The 17,649-nt window shown below is 32.6% G+C and overlaps 1 protein-coding gene across 1 annotated transcript; it reads left to right on the forward strand.

The window, feature by feature from the left end:
• The first annotated feature begins 1,282 nt into the window (after positions 1-1,282).
• LOC114754595 (homeobox protein HD1) lies at positions 1,283-7,272 on the forward strand. Its single transcript, XM_028943387.1, has 6 exons — positions 1,283-1,886; positions 2,094-2,214; positions 5,977-6,167; positions 6,255-6,386; positions 6,555-6,691; positions 6,997-7,272. Exons 1-6 carry the CDS (start codon positions 1,605-1,607, stop codon positions 7,007-7,009), a joined length of 876 nt encoding a protein of 291 aa, XP_028799220.1. The 5' UTR covers positions 1,283-1,604; the 3' UTR covers positions 7,010-7,272.
• Positions 7,273-17,649: the final 10,377 nt, after the last annotated feature.

Genomic DNA, 17,649 nt, shown 5'->3' on the forward strand with positions numbered 1-17,649 from the left:
ATCCCTGATATAGGGGAGCTACTTGGAGTATTCAATTTGGTACCATATACAACTTTCCATCTTTAATATAAGATAGTTTGTGAACATTAAAAAAATTAGTTAGATGATGAGTTTGTGAATATTAAAAAATTAGTTTAGTTAGTTATTTGTAATGAATAAATATTATTTTTTTCTTAAATATCCCTATCTTTCATATGTATTGCAACTATTTTTTTTTTTTATGAAAACCCCTTAACATATATAATCATCACATGAATTATTTGGGGACAAAATGAATAAATATTGAAGACAAGATAAATTGTGGCCTTATATTTAGGATCAAATTGAATCTTTAACTAGCTCTTATATTAAATATTAAAGGTAGTACAAAATCTCAATCTATATAATTTTTTTAGATGCTCACATATTGTTTATCAACAAAGTTCTCATATGAACAATAGAATTTAAACCCATAATTTTGTGTATTACTTTCTTTTGTCCTTATTATAAGGCATCAACTAATAAGTATTTGTGATTCTTTTTATAAGAAATTTGCTTATTTCAAGGAGTTTAAATACTTTTTTTTATCGTCTATGCCCATATTAAGGGTGGTAGGAGAATAAAAATTAATATGATGTTGAAATTTAGTATAATTAATAAAGTAATATTAAAAATTACTTGAATTTTATGATAAATTTAATATTTTTATCTATTTTTATTGATATCTGTGAATGAGTTAGAAATGACCTGTAATAAAAACCAGAAAAAATATAAGCCACCCCCTTATTAATTGGACAAGCCTTTCTTATCAAGAGTGTCGTATAATTTGATTTAATTTTATTTGAGGACTTGTTTAAAATAACTTATAAATAAGTTTTTAATTATAATTTACAAAATATATAGTAAGTATATTAAGTATATCGGAGAAATTTGAGTTTAATTTGCATGAAACATAGTTATAACTACTTGATGAATATGGAATAGTTAGTTGGAAAAATGGTAAAAAAAACCGTCCAAATAAAAAATTATAAATAAGAACCCATAATAATATTAGTATGGGTTTTGACATTAATAATATGATCTTAACAACAATTTTTACAAATTGATCCTTATATATAATTTTTTTATTTTGACAGTCTTTTTTTATTTTTTCTGGTTAGTTTGAGTTCAATATCTCGGTGAATTGTATTTTTTTAAAAGGAAAAAAAGAACAACAAATTACAAAAAGCAATAGAATTGTGTCGGGGAAGGCACGGAAGAGGGGAGCAGCTTTATCCAGTGCTTTTTCTTTTCTTTTCTTTTCTTTTTCCGTCCTCTGACATCGCTTCCAATCCCCTTTCATAGCAATGATTCTGCAGCAACAACTACAACAACATCCCCTCTCTTCTTCATCCTTCTCCCTTCTTCTCTCTCACACGCACACCCTCTTCCCACCACACAATTGCCCTCTTTCTTCGCGTTTCCCAATTCTTCTTTCCTAATCAGACCCTGCTGCAGAAAGTTGCGCCTCTCTAATCCCCGTAGAGTGGTCCTCACTCTCATCCTCAGCAACTTTCCTCCCCAATTCATTCATTCCCTGCTTTTGTATTTTTTGCTTCTCCTTTTTGGCCCTTTGTATCGGCAAAATGCAAGAAGCTGGATTGGGAATTATGGGTGGGGGTTTGAGAGGAGAATTGTCCCCGTCCGGTGAGCTCCTCCGGCAGCTGAAGGTGGAGATAGCGGCGCATCCTCTATGTGAGCAGCTTGTGGCCGCCCATGTGGGCTGCCTCCGTGTCGCCACTCCGATCGATCAGCTTCCGCTCATCGACGCTCAGTTATCGCAGTCTCGTCAGCTTCTTCGGTCTTATGCCTCGCTTCACAGTCATTCCCTTTCACCTCAAGATCGCCAAGAACTCGATAACTTCCTGGTACTGTGATGTTTTCATAACCTCCATGGATTTGTGGATCTATACGCTTTATCCCTCATACTTCAATTTCTTACTCATTAGAGGTTAACTGTTAACAGAAAACTTTCAAGAATCAAATAACCATCAGATCAGAGAATTATATTTCGCCAACGTCTTGTGAAGTTTGAGGTCTAACCGTTTAATTATTTCTCGTAACAAATTTTGCAGGCACAGTATTTGGTAGTGCTGTGTAGCTTTAAAGAACAGCTTCAGCAGCATGTCAGAATTCATGCGGTGGAGGCTGTTATGGCCTGTCGTGATATTGAAAATACCTTACAAGCTCTCACAGGTACCCCCCCTCCTTTAATGCTTTGGTGCTTGTTTCATTGCTTTGATTTGTGTGAACAATGATTATGTCATAACAATATTAATAGCTGCTTAAAAAATATTTGTCCATATTTAACCGCAATAAATGTAATGAAATTATTGTTTTTTGTTTAGCTAAGTTGTAATGCGTTATTGAATTTAAAGGGGAAAAAAAAACGATGTTTTTGTCATGATAATAAACCCTACATATCTGATTCATGACATCAATACAACTCATAATTGAGTAGTACAAAATATATAATTATATATTGTAAGTACAGAACAATATATATATTTATAACTTTTGTTTTAACAGTAATCATGTTAAACTAATTCATAATATATATATATATATATAGTTTTTATCGTACAGCGACAAAATGAATCGTATGGTATATCCAGTATTTTATAATTTTTTGTGGGTTTCGGGTATGTCTGAAGGGATGGCGGTGTTATCTGGACGGACCTGTACAGAATATATGGATGGTGTGAAGATTAGTGGTCCAAGTTTGGTGGAGAGTGATAACGGCATTCTGAACAACCTCTATTTTTTGGTTCAAGAATGGAGAGCTTTCATACCGTGCATTTTCTGTTACCGAATTGCGTGGAACTTAAGAGTTAATACACATATAACATCTGCAAACTACATTATTTATCAGTTATAGTGATATAATTTATTATTGCTCAGTCTTCGTATAAACATATGATTTATCTAATGAAATGCATGAGTTAAAAACATACAAGTCCCTAGTGAAACGTAGCCTTTGCTTGTCTCGTTTCTGATTAATTAGGTGAAAACTGTTGATATGTCCTAATTTGTTTTGGCATTATTGAAACTGTTCTTTTGAAAAGATGTTGCGAAACATACTAAATAGACCCAATATTTATCTTGTTTATCAATCATGGCAATCGGCAATTCGGCATCAGTATCAGCAATACCCACTATTCCTGATATAGTAATATTGCTGCCTGGGTCAGGCTACCACTCTCTGTTCATTGGTTAATAGAAGTCTCCTTATAGAATTATAGGCAATAAATGCCTTTTACAGATGTAAACTAAAGAGGAGGTCTTTCATATGATTGTGGTCAATTTCAGTATTTCACCCTCCTTTTTCTGAATAGAAAAGGCAAGTACAAACACTTGAAGCAAAAAACATAATAAAAGGCGCTGGTCCGGTGGAGTATGCACGCGCCCCATTTTCTCATATTTTGGTCAATTTTACTGATTATTAAAAAGGATTTATTTCTTTTTATATGTATGCTGACATTTAAACTTTGCATAATTAATTTAGATGAGATAAAAGTGCATTTATTTATTTTATCAATAGATTGTTAATATCGCTTTGTCCAACTTTTTCATTTTTCTTTGAAATGATGCTGTTGTAGAATATAAATTTTTTTAAATTTTCTAATACCAAACATTATAAATAAACTGTAATATATAATATGAACAAAACTTGATTATGCGTTTGCAAAATGAATTAATTGATATAAGTGTGTGTATGTAAGTTCATTTTGTAAACATATAGCACCCTGTTCTCTCTCTCTCTCTATATATATATTATGGTTACCGACTTTCATGTTTCCCTAGTTCAAAATCATCTCAATTTTGTGATATGTTATTTTAAGTGGAAATTTTTGTGTTTCATAAAGCTATGCACTCTTCGGCCAAAAAAAAAAAGAAAAAGCTATGCACATGCCCCGGGACATCATTATTAACTTTTGATACTTGGAAGTTTCTAATTAAGCAAGCTAATACTACCTCCGGTTCTTAATATAAGACCCTGTTTGACTTTTATTTTGGTCCTAAATATAAGATCCCAATCCACTTTATCTCTCATATTTATACATTTTTTTCCAAAGTAGCCCTTCTAATAATGATAGTTCTAATTAATACACTTGATTAGCAAGGATATTTTAGGAAAGACAACACCTATTTAGGACAAATAATTAGCTCAACTTACTTCCTTAATCTTCTCAAATTAGTCAACTGGCTCTTATAATTAGGACCGGAGTTAGTATTTCCCCCTTACCTGAACAAAACTGAACTGAGGTTTAAACCATTCCATAATAAATCAGGAAGTTGATCAGAAATGTTCAGTGTGATGCATATTTGTGACTATTTTCATGTAGCATCAATGTATATGAATCTCAAAAGGTAATTGCTACTATTCGCAACACATCTGATTATTTTTTGACCGTAGATGATATATGGCAACTTAACAAAAAGAGATTTTTTTTTTTTTTTGGTTTTTGGAGGGGGGGTGTACAGGAAAGAGAAAGAACTGAAGGCAAATTCAAAGGCTTTATATTTAACTTTCTCTCGTACATCAAAATATATTAAAATCCTCCTCTTTTAAAGTAAAATGAGCAAGACAAATTACTTGGTTGCCCTGAGAGATCTTTTCCTGAAGTTTATGAGAAAAGTATTAAAGAAAAAAAAAGAAAAGAATTCCCTATACTTCGAGGGTTGAACAAGTTACTCTCTTCTATTTTAGCTTAGTTGCTGAAGATCTCCGAAATTTTAGTTTAGTAATATGACTCTTTTATTCCAATAACTGACTGTAAAATTGATTATATATGTAAGCCAAGTTAGTTAAAAACAGAAAAGAAAAGCAAAGAAAGAGGAATCCAGCTTGTAGTTCCAAATGTTCAAACAAGGGCCTTTTGTCCAGTCCAGATAGAAAAATTGGGAAAAGAAATGAAAACGCAGTCATAGGCTGTTAATTACGTGGGATTACAAGTTGAATATTTATTAGTTTTTACTTGCTTGGCTTACATGAACAAGTAGTATTAAGATTTTGGATTTCCCAAAAAAAAAATTTAAGATTTGTTCACACAAAAATTTTAAAAGGATTTTGTTCAACCATTGAAGTTGGGGAGATCATATTACACAACTCTCTAATTTGAGGAGATCCTTTTTGCAATCTGGCCTAACAGATTAGATTCTGTTTAGGCGATATTTGGCTGTGTAGCGTCAACTATAAATAATTTAAGCCTTCCATGATAAGCATGACATATGCTAGAAACCCCAATCCACTGACAAAAAGGGGACGTCGATTAGTTAGGTTGGCCTTTTATGTCTTCCACTATATATATTATTTGCTGGAGAAAGTAGTTAGGCCTAGGGTTATCTTCGTACCTCTGATTTATTTTGCACTTAAATTAAGACTTTCTCAATAATGTCTTTTTCCACAATAATTTTGGATTAAGTTGAGAAAGGGGATAATCGACAACCTGCATACCTCACCTTTTGTAGATATCAATTATTAACATTGACAAAAAATTGTAGGAGTACATTATGTATTCAACCAAATATATACTCAATTCTGATATGTGGCGGTTAAACTGATCTGGTGATTCCTCCAGTTCTTTTTGTAAACATATTAACTGCTTTATGTAAATTAAAGTTAATTAATACTTTTGAATTTCAAAATCACTCCTAATGAGGTTCATTAATCAGGAAAAGTTGTTTAGTCTGTTAGAAGCTGATTTAGTTAGTTAGGGAATATTAAAGTAAGGTACATTCAAAAAAATTAATATTTTAGACAAAAAGTCTTATATTGAGGATTAAGAAAAAGGGCTTATAATCTGAACAAGTTCCATCTGTGTATTTATTATATGACCAAAGACAAACTTGGGTTGCTGTAGTTGATTATGATTTAGCACAAAATACGATCGAGAATTTGCAAACATGCGGTGAGATGATTTTTCTTTCCCCATTTTTGGTGGTTGTTGATCTCAGGAGTGACTTTGGGAGAAGGAAGTGGGGCAACAATGTCAGACGATGAAGACGAAATGGCGGTGGATTTCTCAATGGATCAGTCTGGCGTTGAAGGGCATGACATGATGGGTTTTGGTCCATTACTTCCTACAGAATCCGAAAGGTCCCTAATGGAAAGAGTTCGTCAGGAACTAAAGATAGAGCTGAAGCAGGTCATCTTAATCTATTCAGAAACCAGTCTTGTTATTTTACTGTTCTAATCACTAGGGCGAATTAACGAGGTTTATTAGCATGTGCAGGGATTTAAGTCGAGAATCGAAGATGTGAGAGAGGAAATCCTAAGGAAAAGAAGAGCTGGGAAATTACCAGGTGACACTACTACAGTGTTGAAGAATTGGTGGCAACAACATGCTAAGTGGCCCTACCCAACTGTAAGTTCATCAACAGCAAAGCATGAATATTGGCTCTGATTAATTATCCAAAATTAATGTCGTCATATTAATATTGCCAGAACAAAACCAGAGTCTGAGTTTTTGGCTCTGAACATTTAATGATAAAATTGGTAACTGTTTGGTATTCACAACCTCTAATATTTTCAGGAAGATGACAAGGCAAAACTTGTGGAGGAGACAGGGTTGCATCTGAAGCAGATTAATAACTGGTTCATCAACCAAAGAAAACGAAACTGGCACAACAACTCGCAGTCTGTCACCTCTTTGAAGTCCAAGCGCAAGAGGTAGACTTCCTTGGATGCACAACTAAGATTGATATATAGACTAATAGTCCCATTAGGATATATATACACTGATATATTGGATGCTGTAAGATCACATCTAAAGAAAGTTGACATTTATAAAGCTTTCTGGATATATTATAGGAGAAAAATTGAGTGGCCTTTTTTTGGGTGTGAAAATTAAGTGGTTTTTTCACTGTGATTGTAAATTTTTTACTGCGTGTCTGACCGGGTGAACAAGAAAATATTGTATATGTTGCTTGAAGTATTCACAAATGTATCTGAAGGTTCTAATTTGTGGAGCACAGGCATGTATTTTAAGTTTCAGCAGTCTTTGGAGCCGAGGAATGAGAGGGATGAGGATGCTTTTTCAGTTTGGTATTATTGGATGAAAGAAAGCAATGATTAAGATGAAGGTGATGATCAATCACCTTTCCGGAGCACTTGACAATGAATGCGCCATTTTATTATAATATGAATAATTCAGAAAGTAGGTAATGTCCTTTTTATAAAATATGAATAATTGGATTATGTAAGAAAATAATTAAAATTAGTCAAATACAATAAATACATGATAAGTGTAACTTAGTCCCTCCATCTCTTTTTATAAATAATAAGTATCATCCCTTTCTTATCCCTAAATATAGGCAATATTTGTGAGTTGTTTTAAATTTTTGTAGCAAATTTCGTATTTTGCCTCTATTAATTACTTATTTTAATACTTAGTATATTTATTATCTCGTTTTCCCAAACTATTATTTCTCTATCACACATTTTCTTTATTATAATAATTTCTTATTGTCTTTCTTATATTCTCTATCCTATATAAGTAAGGGTATTTTGGAGAAAGGACTTTCAATTTTTACACAATTATTGTCTTTAAATAATTTTAACTAATTTTTTTATTTACATTATGGAGTCCAATGTTGCTTATAAAAAGGGACGGATGGAGTATTTTTCAAGAATGCTTTTATTTATAAAGAGTGAATAAGAGAGAGAATGAGCAAATAAAATAATTAATACAATAAGACTAATCAATAATTAGTGAAATAAATAAAAAATGATATTAAAAATTTCACATAAACTATTAGGGTCTGTTTGGCTCAATGAGAGAAAAGGGAGGGAAGGGATTTTAATGGAGGGAAGGGGAGGAGAGGAGAGTAGAAAGATTTTAATATTATCTTGTTTGGATTTATAAAAAAAGAGGGGAGGGGAGGAGTTTTAATATTATCTTGTTTGGTTCATGAGGGAAGGGGAGGGAAAAATATTTTAACATGGACAATTTTGCCCTTATTTTATTTAAGATTATTTTTTCAAATTTTATAGAATGTTTAATAAAATAGAATTGTAAATAACATCTAATATATTGACCAATACTTATACCAAAATTTTAATATACTTTAAAGCGTGAAGTATTATTGAAAAGAAGGTTGAGGTAATGTTCAGCCACAGCTTGTATTGTATCCCATCTTTGAAAGAAATATTTAGTCATGCAAAGGAGAGAAGCGTCCGGAGACAAGAAAAGGATTTAGGGTAGTATAGGGATATTAAAAATAAATATGGGCATAATAGTCACAACATAACAAAATATTGTCATTTTCCTCCAAATCCTCCCAATTTTGAAGGGGAGGTTGGGTGGGGAGGGGAGGGAAAATTTTCCCTCCCCTCCTAAATTTGTGTGTTGCCAAACAAGGAAAAATAATTAAAATCCTTCCTCCTTCCTCCCCTTCCCCCCCTTCCCCTCAAATCCCTCATACCAATTAGCCTCTCTTATAAATAAAAATAAATCACCCTTAAAGAAATTTTCTATATATAGATGTGATTTGCCACCATTTCTCTTACGAATATTACCCCTCTAATGTTGTTTATATGGCATTTAATTATGGCAAGTAAAAAATAACAAGACTGCTTGACTCATTGTGTAATCATGTGTACACACACACACACAATTTTCATTTTAATCTTCGACTATAGGTTTTTAAATTCACAATTTGATCACTCTGCTTAGCCCCAGTATTCCTGATTGTGAGAAGGTCAGATTATCAAAATTATTAGGCTTTCACTTTGCCTCAAGGCTTAGGAACTATTTAGAAACTTAGATTGAACTAGGTAGAAGCAAGAGTCTGATATGTCAGCAATTAATTGATTATTTTGAACCAAGGATAAGCTAATGGCAATCGAAGCTATTGTCTCAAGCATCCAGATTAACTCTCATCAAATCTGTTCTGGCATAAGCTAATATTCACCTTTTATCATGCATACAATTACATCAATGTGTGTGATCGAATTAATGCTATCTGTGTCATTTTTTTGGGGAAGAATTATAGTGTTAGGAAGAAGAGAATGCACCTCCTTCAAAGTGATGTCCTTTTTCGAGCTGTTGAAAAAGGAGGATTCGGTTTAAGACCAATCAAGGTTGCCATTTTTCTTTGGGGGAGAATTAAGTGCTATTAGCAAAGCAATTTTGGAGAATAATCTCTTGAGAAACTCCATCCTTGTTGGCTTCCACATTAAATATCAAGTATATTAACCTATCCACTGAAACAATTATCAAGAACCCTTACAAAACTTCATGACTAAGGAAGGGGCTTTTTGAAAATGTGTGGATCATAGTAGGGAGATTAAAATGGCATGTTGGGAATGGTACGATGATTTTGGTTGATAACCACTTTTGGTGGCACTACTACAAAAAAGACTTTTTATGACAGTTAAAAAGGCCTTTTAACGGTGATTTTAGGGGCAGCGTTTATGCTATCAACGTTATAAACAAAGGATTTCATGGTCATCACAAAATCGCCGTGAAAACAACTTTCCAAACCAGTTGTTAGTAAAAAATTGCCATGAAAAAGTCCTCCACAGTGTTGTTAAAGGAGACTTTCCGCGACAATTATGCTATTAACCATCGTTAAAATGCCTTAAAGTTGCTATTATATATATTTGTGTGTGTGTATATATATATGCTTAATTCATATACAAACTCTCTACATTGAACTGAACTAAAATAGACCAATTTCAGTTAGTAAACCAATTCAATGGTGAACCAATTCAATGTTACAATTTAAATTTCCAATTGAACAATTGAACTAAACTTAATTCAACTAAAACTCAATGGACAATTCAATGCTAAAACTCAAATTTAACCAAAATTTTCACTCCAAATTCAACTAACCTAATCAATAACTTAACTAATTTCTAGTTCAACAAAACCAAATCAGCAAGCACGTAAAAAAACCCTGTTAAAAAGTTAGTGAAGCAATAAAACCAAAATTTTGTCATCTACCAAAATTGACAACTTAACTACAATAACTATTTATCAACCCATAAGCTCAACTAATGATTTTGCCAAATCATCCGTTATTGCCTTGATTTTATCGAGTTGATATTTGTTGGTATTTTCAAATGCCTACAAATTAGAATGAACAAAATCATAATCGAAGAATTAAAAATGTGAAAAAAATAATTGAATAATCAAAAAATAATTGTGTAAATTCTATTTATCTTGAGTAGATTATCAGTGATCCCTATCTTAATGATATCACTAATATAACAGATCACTTAATATCCACATTCAGCACCCCCACATTGACAACGGTACTAACAAAATAAAAAATAGAATGTAATATGTCACACCTTCATTTTAAACCCCATTATACGTCATTTGGAACCATTCGGAATCGTTACACAATGCTCAAAGTAGGTAAAAACCAAGATGTAAAATTTTTGTAAGAATGGCTGAACACCCAAGAGGGGGTGAATTGGGTGTTAATTAAAATTAAAATTCTTTTTGCAATGTAATGAAATTCATAAGAAATCCTGAGTATAAAAACAATGAATCGACATAAGCATAATCACAGTAGTAAAATGGTTTAGCTAGAAATATAAAGAAGTAAGGGAAGAGAAGATGCAAACTATGATTTATCTTGGTTCAGTCCTTACCGACCTACGTCCAGTCCCCAGGCTGCCCTTGAGATTTTCAATCGACTATCTCCCTCAAGTTTAACACGGGTACTTGAGAACCACTACAACTACAAGTTTGATCCAGGCACTTGTGATGCCACTTACAATCCTTAGACTAACCAGTCTATTCAATAGCAACCTCTCACTAAGGTAAATACTCCCCCTTACACACCTTAAGGATACAATCTGATAATGATAATGAAGTTTGAATATTTCTTCTCTCAAAGAAGTGATAGATGAATCTTAAACACATCTGAAAAACTCTCCTCTCTATCTTACGAATACATAAGTTTTAGTCTATGAAGTACAGAGACAGGGAGTTTTCTCTCGGAGCTCTAAATGAGAATATATTGATTTGGCATTTTAGCATTTGATGTTGTAAGCTTAGACTCTTCTCTCTTTTTTTTTTTTGAATGCTCTTCTATTTATAGATGATGTTGGGTACTTGACCGTTGAGCATTTTCTTCCCGTTTGGCTCGAGAAATATGACCATTGAAACTAGCCGTTGGAAGCTTATGACAAAAGTCAATTCTTCACATCATAAATTCGTTGTGGCTCTTTACCTAAAATAATCTTCCTCAAATCAAGTGATAAGTATTTGATAATTTTAGAAATAATAAGTTGGAAAACATGGAATCAATCATCAGATATTCAAAAAATAAGATGAACTTACTTGTTCGATGTCTTGATCGATAATCCTTTGATCGATCATATTATCGATTAATTATATGAAGAAAAGATATAGTAGATATATGCAATGATCGATTAGATTATGGATCATATGATGATCAAACAAATGATCGATAAATGATGAAACATGAATGCAGTGAACTCCAAATGAAATATGTAAGGTTAATCCCTTTCAAATTACGTTTGCCTTCGTGTCTTTTCAATAGAGAGTTATGTGTTAAAGGAAGGCTGAGAAAAGCTTGAAGATGAAAAGAAAATAGCTTTTAAAGATCATCATGAAAAGCTACTGTGAAAATGAACTGGTGCAATGATCGAACAGATGATTGAAAAACGTTTGATCGATCATGTTATCGATAAAGCTAAATATAAGATAAGTATATTTTCAAAGTGTGTTATCGAATACTTTATTGATAAACGGTTGATAGGAAAACTGATCGATAAAAGGTTTAACAAAGCTTTTCATAGTGAAGTCACAGAATATACGATGATCAAGTAAGTGATCGATGAAACCTTAATCGATTAAGTGATTGATGAAATATCATTGAAAACTTATTTTAGAAATACTAGGAAAAACTTTGATTGATCACATTATGTGAAAACAGAAGTTTCAGAAGATTGGATGATCAATTATTTTATCAATAAATCAATTATCGATCAGGTGATCGAAAAAATACTTAAAACAAGTAAGTGTAGTGAGATGGTGATGATCGATCATTTGATCGGTAAACCATTGATTGATCTCAATTGATTGATTAAAGAATCTGTCAGGCAACTTTAAATAGAACCTATTATCGATAAAACAGTTAGCAAGCAAGGACAGTTATCGATTAACAATTGTTTGATAAAATGATCGATAAATGGTGAATAGAACAGAATACAACGTGAGTAGGAAACTTTACCATTTATCTGTCTTCTTATCGATAACTCATTTATCCATAACGTTAACCTTGTTTATCGATCAAGTGATCGATAAATACATTTATCCATAACGTTATCTGAAAACTATTTATCTAACAGGTTATTGATAAAACCTTAATAATGCATATAAAGATAAAAGAGAAGACTTGAAGAGATAGTACCAGGAACTCGATAAAGTGATCGAGTATGTAGTTGCTTGATCATGCTTGAATAACATCTGATAATGGCTTTTCATTTTCTCATTTCTTCTAGTGTTTTTACTTAATAACATGTTTGAGTAGCATGTTGCTTGAGAGCTTAATCAATCAATGTAGAACTTCTGGTCTTTGCCTCAATAAATTCGAATTCTAATTCAAGCAAAACGAAGGTTAACTTTGAGTGATCATAAATCTTCCAATTCAACTCCAAATTTTGCAAATGACCTATCCCCAGAAAGCTCTTTGAGTTGACTTTCTAATGCAACAAAAATCACCCCAAAATTCATTGTGGTTACAAATTTATCTTCTCCACAATGACTGAAGGTCAGAATAAAGGCGTTAAACCCAACTGCAATGTTTCGAACAGCATATCTCCCCAATATGAAACTCTTTGAAGTTGATTTTGGTGTCCATGAATCGTGTTCTGAGTCTAGTTTCATATGAATTAAGTTTCACCTCAAATGGATTTGTGGTTTAAGAGATATTAGAGAAATATCAAACCTATATCAAAGCTGAACGAAGAACAGAGCATAACAGAGTATGTGTTTTACCGATAAATTGATTGATAAGTGGTTGATCGATCAATTGATCAATAAATGCCCATGAAAATCACCTCTGAAGCTTATTTTCAATATTTATATGAAGGGTGACTCAATATATGATTATATAACTTCTGGTTTGTGCATTGTAGCTTCCAATTGAGCCATTCAAACTTCTGATTGAGCACAGCAACTTTTAACATCAAATCTATGAACTTGAATCTTAATATTTCCATTTGATCTTGCAAGTTCTTCTTTTCTCAATCTCTCTTCTTCTTTCTCTTGATCATTCTCCATAACTCAAAGTTCAACATAATAACTCCTTTCTTTTCTTGAGGAAGCTACACAAGATTTTAAGTATGATAGTTAGTCAAAATATGAGGTAAACAATTTATGCAAACTTTTTGCTCTATTATTGGACATCATCAAAACTAATCATATCTAACAATTTTGATTTCGGTTACTATTCATGTAACTCCTAAAAATCGGGTCAACTTTGAAAAATCATAACTAAATGTCGAAAAATCGAAACAAAGTGGTTCTAAGTCTCACGCGAAGCTTATGAAATGCTCTACATAGGAAAAATACTCATAGGTATCAATTTCTCACAGATTAATGCCAGTTTTCACGCAATTATGTACTGTTCATTTGATAAATTATGGAATTTTCAGTATTTTGGCCCAACTTTGGAAGGGCATAGCTCTTTGCACAAAATTCCAAATTTAATGATCTACCACTTGATTTAAAGCTAAGAATGTGATCTATAAGTCTACCAAATTTCAAGTCCAGATTCAAACATTTGCTATTTCTTTCGTGTGTGCCAAGTTTGGTTCTTTCTAGGAATGTTCATCCCCTAACTACACTTGTTTTGGTTCTTCCTTAACCTTTTACCCATCCTTAATCATTTGGGACTTAACACATGCTTGAACATAAATTCTACCATAATTTCACATGTTTAAACATAGGCATACATGCTTAGCTCCCATTAGGAGCTATTATCCAACAAACATTTCCAAGGTCATATAATATTACATAACAAGTTCCAAAATTTACACTAGGGTACATTAATTGTTCATTAGGCCTCCGGGACAATTTCTTTGCCTTTTCCCTTGCTTGAACTTCCTCCTAGATGGTGTTAAACATAAGAGTGAGATTTCAAAGAAATCCCAGTAGCACAAAATCACAATTATCATGCATTCCTGCAAACACTACATGCAATGCTTTTGTGCATTTATCTTATTTAGGTGTTCATGCTTTTATGCCATGGAAAGTATGCTATCATACACATATTCAGTGGACATAATGTCAAGGCAACATAATTCAAACATTGCAATCAACATTTGCAATAAAGCTTAGTCACATCATGGCACACATGGCACACATACACATTAACACATCAATGCAAGCAAGAAAGCAATCAAAGTGTAATTCAATGCTACCTTTTGGTACTTGGTCCTTGATTTCCTTTAAGTTCAAGATGTTTTCTTGAGGATTTGTTAAGGTACCTATCAAACCAACACCAATACCAATCATTCAACAATTATTCAAACACATTCCCCATTACTTAAACATTAAACCCTTTTTCTTGGGATTTTCGGCCTAATTGTTTTCCCTTTGATTCAAGAAACCTCCTTAGCCATTCCTACATGGTTTTTCATGTAGAATTCAAATATCAAATCAAATTTTACAAAATCAAATCCCTTCCTTAAGTTCTGATCAAAACAGAAACAAATTTTTACAAGGGAAGATGTCAAATTTCCAACTTTGATTTTTAATGCTTCCAAATTCAATTCCTCTACATAACCCTACACAAAAACACCCAAGGAATTCAATGGAAGCATCAAAACTATCAAAATCCAATCATAAGTCCATGAATTCAAGATGGCCGAACACCTTCCCTTACGGTCATAAATTTCCACATTTGATTCCAATGAATTTAAACATACTTCCATGGCATAATCCTACACAAAGTCACATTTTAAATCCATTGGAACCATTAAAACTTATTGAAAAAATTCCTACCCTTGAGTTCTTAAGTTGGCCGAACTGAATAGTCATAGGTCCTAGGGTAATTTCTTCCATAACTCATTTAAAACAGCACCAAACATCAACAACACAAGCTCATACTCAATTTGCTATCCTCTCCTAGAACTTCCAGCATAATAGAAATGGAACAATACTTCCCCCTCAATTTAAGTCACGATTTGGCCATGAAAAATGCATCAAATTAAAGCCTAAATATACGTTAAGGAGTCTTGGATTAAATCTTGATGATTAGCCTTGGATTGGAAGTGGTTTGAAGGGTGCTTGGAAGTTAAGAAAAATTTGTGCAGAACCTCCTCTATTTTTCCAGATTTTTGCACGAATTTTGACTGAATTATGGGGTATTTATAGACCTCATTTGCTGCTCCAAAACTTACCATTGGGCAGCTATTTCTACCCCAAAATTAAGTGCATAAGTCGGCCAAAATGAGGGGGCAATCCTAGCCACACATGCTTTGACTCAAGTTTCAAGAGAGTTGATCCAATGGTTGAAAATTTGCCCAGCACACAAGCCAGCTGTTCTGGTCATGATGGGCATGAATTTGGGCCTTTTTGGATGCTAAATAAATGGTTAAACTGATTAGGAAGCAATGGAATTGGTTAGGGTAATTTTAAAAATTATTTGGTCACATAATACCCAATTTCTTGCCCCCTATTAGGAAAAAATAGCTAAGGGCTTCAAAAATTCTATTTATTTTCATGATAAATCCCTATTTATTCCAAAAGTGTGATCTGAAAGTTTTGGAAATTTTTCAAGACCTCTAGGTATTTTTTTCACATTTTCTCCGAAATCAGGTCTTTACGAATAGGAATTCAGAAGTAAATTCCCCATAAATTATTTCCTACATTTCCAATGCTTGGAAATAATTTTATAAATTCATATATTTTCCTAGGAAGTGTATCCATATTTTTCCTTGAATTTTTGGAGTCTTTAGGTAATTAAAATAATTATATCACTTTAATCCCCCTTTATTTTTCCCTATTTTTCCAAAAATAATTATTTTTTTGGGAATTTTCACCAAAATTTCTTTTGGACCATTCTCACTCCCAAAACATCATAGGTGACTCAAAAACCCCTAATTCCACCTTCTTCTATTTCTAGGGAATTTTTGAGAACTTTTTCTAAAATTACCGTTTTGCCCCTAGAAACCTGATAAAGTCGGCTTCATCCCATTTTGGGTTTCCATGCTTTACTCACACATTATATTTATCAATCATGTCTTATTTTTCACATTTCCATTACTAGGATTTCAAATTTTTGGGATGTTACATAATACATTAGAAAATATTTAACTTTACCTTAATAAATTTAAAAATATAAAACTTCATTAAAAAAAAAAACTTACTTCTAGGAGAAACCATGTTGGCAGTGGATGACTAGCCGAGGTGGATGGCTTTTTCTTTTTGGTCAATAGGCTGAATTCTTGAAGAACTCTATGAACAATTGGATAAAAATGATATTGTAGCACACTATTTTAAACTTTAAAACTAATAAATTTATAAATATAAACTCATGTCTCAACAACATCCTTGTTTCATTGGTTGGCTTTTCAAACAAGCAATTGAACTAGTATACGGTGTTATCAAGGGGGCCAAAACAAGAAGAGTCTAATGATAACTATAACACGTTATCCTTGTACCCAAAAGTGTATCAAATGGAAGTATTTGGAGCCACATATGTTGACCATAAGGCTTGACAATTTAGTTGTCAAAAGCTTGTCCTTAGGTTACTATTCATAACAACTTTTAGAATTTTGGCTAATATTGAAAAATCATAATTAAATCTAGAGAAATCAAAATAAAGTGATTTCAAGTTCTGTTTAAAGCTTTCAAAGAGATCTTTAAGAGAAAAATACTTTTAGTTATGATTCCCTCTCATGCATGCCCAGTTTTCACACAAAGATGCATCCGTTCGTTTAGTCAATTTTTTTTTTAAAGAATTTATGCCTAACTTTGAAAAGGCATAATTTTCTGTACAAAACTCCAATTTTAACATTTGATCACTCATTTTAAAGCTTAAAATAAGATCTATCACTCTACCAAATTTCGTAACTAAAATCTACCATGTGCTCAACTTCACATGATTGCCAAGTTTGGCCCTTATATAGTCCTTTGTATCCTCTTTGTGAGTCATTATTTGGAAGTACATGTCATGTCAACCCATTCCGGTAATTTTCATATATAACATCATCTCAACATATTCTAACAATAATTAACAGCATAATAGGGTCATTATGTCATACATCCACATTTATTATGTACTTACATAAAACTTGCTTGAAAGGTTCAAGTCGTATAAAAATATGACATAATACATGCTTCTACAATCCAAGGCTACCTCCTTCCCTTTTCCTCTAGTACTTCCAACTCCTAGGCGGGGAAAAATTTAGACATAGCAAGGGTGAGATTTTAGGAGAACTCTCAGTAGCATAGAACCACAATAGTAATGTCAACGATGCAAAGTAATTTATGCTATGTTTCTAGTTATCAACATTCTTTCTTGCAATGTTCATGCTGTGGTAAACGACAAAGTAACATGCCATAAGTAACTCAACAATGACATAGCCAAGACAGAAAATGCATGGAGTTGAATACATTTCAAAATAACAAGCTATGT

Source organism: Neltuma alba, unplaced genomic scaffold (assembly GCF_004799145.2).
Source record: "Neltuma alba isolate B1F8T4 unplaced genomic scaffold, ASM479914v2 tig00010165_pilon, whole genome shotgun sequence".
NCBI classification, from domain to species: domain Eukaryota; kingdom Viridiplantae; phylum Streptophyta; class Magnoliopsida; order Fabales; family Fabaceae; genus Neltuma; species Neltuma alba.

Coding starts and splice junctions, on each gene's coding strand:
- LOC114754595 (XM_028943387.1), top strand. CDS start 1,605: ATGCAAGAAGCTGGATTGGGAATTATGGGTGGGGGTTTGAGAGGAGAA. Junction 1,887..2,093: donor AAGAACTCGATAACTTCCTG/GTACTGTGATGT, acceptor CAAATTTTGCAG/GCACAGTATTTGGTAGTGCT. Junction 2,215..5,976: donor TACCTTACAAGCTCTCACAG/GTACCCCCCCTC, acceptor TGTTGATCTCAG/GAGTGACTTTGGGAGAAGGA.